General features: G+C 49.9%; 1 protein-coding gene across 1 annotated transcript; it reads right to left on the bottom strand.

Annotated features, from left to right (window-relative positions):
* Positions 1 to 2635: 2635 nt before the first annotated feature.
* LOC105868190 (olfactory receptor 1f45-like) lies at positions 2636 to 3577 on the bottom strand. The gene has a single exon (XM_075998786.1). The coding sequence runs from the start codon at positions 3575 to 3577 to the stop codon at positions 2636 to 2638; it is 942 nt and encodes a 313-aa protein (XP_075854901.1).

Here is a 3577-nt window from a genome sequence, read left to right as displayed (position 1 = left end):
CTACAGTGCCGTGGCGTCAGCCTCGCTCACAGCAACCTCAGACTCCTGGGCTCAAGCGATCCTCCTGCCTCAGCCTCCCGGGTAGCTGGGACTACAGGCATGCGCCACCACGCCCGGCTAATATTTCTACTTTTTGTAGAGACGGGGGTCTCGCTCTTGCTCAGGCTGGTCTCGAACTCCTGAGCTCAAAGCGATCCTCCCGCCTCGGCCTCCCAGAGTGCTAGGATCACAGGCGTGAGCCACCCCGCCCGGCCCTGACCAGTGAATTCTGTATTCTGAATCGTAACTCCTCCCATTCAGCCCTGCTGCCTCCCTAGACCCCAGTGAGGTCCTACTGTGAAATCCTCTCAAAGCCTGCAGTAACCTAGTCCGGACCTCAGTTCCCCCAATTTCCAGTTGCATCGCTATGATTTTTGATATCCAGGAATGTTCACTTCTGGAGTTCCCATTCAGCTTGGCTTACCACACCATCATTGACTCTTTAACTCTTGTTTATTGAGGAGTAACAAAAACTGAACTGAACGTCGTAGGCAGGACACAAAGTGTAAACTGTGGCGCTTGTTCAAAATGAACCCACGATGGAACAACGAGGAAGAAATGTATGTGAAAATGTGTGCAGTGCAAGGGAGAATATTATGCCAAATGAGTCATTTAAATTTAGACGGCAACATACAGCCTATTGTATTTCAGACCGCCTCTTAAATGAACCTAACGGTCCAAAAAAGTACGTCAAGTTAATCGGGTTACTTCGAGTTCCCATCGGCGTTAGAATGCATTCCTGGGAGACCTGAGTCCCCCCCAACTTGAGGAGCACAATGCCGACGGCCTCATGCACATCAGTTGCACGTGATTAGAAAACGTATAGAAGGAAATGCAAAATTACTCGATTTTTTTTTTTTTAAATGAAGGGATTCTTTCATCAGTGGAAGGATCAGAGAAAGAAAGAAGGAACAAATTACTGGCACCTGCAGCAATATGGGTTAATACTCCAAGGCATTATGTTGACTGAAGGAAGAAAGAGTGAAGAGACTATACGCGTTATGGTTCCTGCTATAAGACAGCAGGGAAGAGGCAAAACTCCAGGAGCAGAGAACTTATCAAAGACTGCCAGGGTTAGGAGTGGAGGAACAGTTTCACTACAAGGCAGTGGCATGCGGCAACATTTTGAGGAGACAGAACCGCTCTGTATCCTGACAATAATGGCGATTTCATGATTCTATATAGGTCTTAAAACTCAGAACTGTACAACCCCCTTAAGATCAACTTTACCATATGCATATTACTAAAAAACAAAAATAGCAACAACAATGAAAAGAAAATCACTGGATCTCTTTGAGCAAGTGGTCAAGACCATCCTAGCCCTAATAAGTAATTGTATGGGATTGGACAAATTAATCTCTCTGGTGATTCAATTTCCTCCTCCTATAAGATGGGAATGTTTTTGGTCTCACGTCATGAGGTTGTGTGAGAATTAAGTAAGATAATACAGAAATAGTCCTTAATATAGGAACAGTATTCAGTAAGTGTCAGCTGTTATTTTACTTAATATTATGCACAATAAGATAATTGGGGTGTGATATTGGTAAAATCGCAGTTGGCATATGCAATTTCCAAACCATTTTGGTGACTGGTATCTTATAACATTGCTAGATCCACCCTTAAAAATGCAATGAGGTGGCCGGGCGCGGTGGCTCACGCCTGTAATCCTAGCACTCGGGGAGGCCCACGTGGGAGGATCGCTCAAAGTCAGGAGTTCAAGACCAGCCTGAACAAGAGTGAGACCCCCCCCCATCTCTACTAAAAATAAAAAGAAATTAGCTGGACAACTAAAAATATATAGAAAAAATTAGCCGGGCATGGTGGTGCATGCCTGTAGTCCCAGCTACTCGGGAGGCTGAGGCAAGAGGATCACTTGAGCCCAGGAGTTGGAGGTTGCTGTGAGCGAGGCTGACACCATGGCACTCTAGCCCGGGCAACAGAGCCATACTCTGTTTCAAAAAAAAAAAAAAAAATGCAATGAGGTGTCACTTTGTATCAGTCACCTAATTCACCTGGGCCTCAGTCTAGTTTTGTCTGTGTCTGAGGGTCCTGAGATTAGGCATTATACAGGTAAGGGATGAATGCTTTCACGACTTGCGAGCACTCATCAGCCTCATGTGCACCAACACGGTCCTGATCACACATCACTAATCAGAGGTACAGTCGTGGGTGAGTTTTGCACCTGTCGGGCCCCAGTCTCTCTGTTCTTATTTCTCTCGATGCTAAAATATTTCCGGTTCTAGAATCTTTTTTTTTTTTTTTTTTTTTTTTTTTGAGACAGAGTCTCTCTCTGTTGCCCAGGCTAGAGTGAGTGCCGTGGCGTCAGCCTCGCTCACAGCAACCTCAGACTCCTGGGCTCAAGTATCCTCCTGTCTCAGCCTCCCCAGTAACTGGGACTACAGGCACGTGCCACCATGCCCGGCTAATTTTTTTATATATATATTAGTTGGCCAATTAATTTCTTTCTATTTATAGTAGAGACAGAGTCTTGCTCTTGCTCAGGCTGGTTTCGAACTCCTGACCTCGAGCAATCCGCCCACCTCGGCCTCCCAGAGTGCTAGGATGACAGGCGAGAGCCATCGCGCCCGGCTCGGTTCTAGAATCTTGACGGAACAAGTCCCCTGAAACTTAGCCTCCTTATGGCTCCCTTCACGTCTTGATTCCGGAGGCTGTAGATGAAGGGATTGACCAGCGGCGTCAGCACCGTCAAGACCACGGTGGCCACCGTGTCCTGAACCGAGTAGGAGGATGAGGGGCGCATGTAGACGCCCAGGACAGCCCCGTAGAACAGGGCCACCACGGTGAGGTGGGAGCCGCACGTGGACAGGGCCTTCCTAATCCCGCGGACGGACGGCGACCTCAGCACGGTGGAGAAGATGCAAGCGTAGGAGACCACGATGCACGAGAACGGCGCCATAAACACCAGCCCGCTCACGGTGAAAGCCACCAGGTCGTTGAGGGAGGTGTCAGAGCAGGCCAGCTTCAGGAGGGCCTCGGGGTCGCAGAAGAAGTGGTGCACGGCATTGTTGGAGCAGAAGGCGAGGCGAGCTATGAGGAGAGTGTGCAGAAGAGCGTGCAGGTGGGTGATGGCCCAGGACACGGCCACCAGCAGGACACAGAGGCTGGGCCTCATGCGCATGGCGTAGTGGAGGGGGCGGCACACGGCCACGTAGCGGTCGTAGGCCATCACGCTCAGGAGGAAGCCGTCCATGTTGCCGAAGGCGACGAAGAAGTAGACCTGGGTCATGCACCCCACGTAAGAGATGGACTTGCTTCCCGACATGCGGTTCGCCAGCATCTTGGGGATGGTGACTGTCGCGAAGAAGATGTCAACACAGGAGAGGTTGGCCAAGAAGAAGTACATGGGCGTGTGGAGACGACGGTCACAGCTGATGGCCAGCACGATGAGCGTGTTCCCCGAGAGGATGACCAGATACATCCAGAAGAACAGACCGAAGAGGACCTCCTCCTGCTCTGGCTGCCCAGAGAGTCCCAGGAGAAGGAACCCTGTGGCCCCAGTCCGGTTGTTTCTGTCCAT

This window comes from Microcebus murinus, chromosome 30 (genome assembly GCF_040939455.1).
Source record: "Microcebus murinus isolate Inina chromosome 30, M.murinus_Inina_mat1.0, whole genome shotgun sequence".
Lineage (NCBI taxonomy): Eukaryota > Metazoa > Chordata > Mammalia > Primates > Cheirogaleidae > Microcebus > Microcebus murinus.
This window is presented reverse-complemented; position numbering and strand designations above follow the sequence as displayed.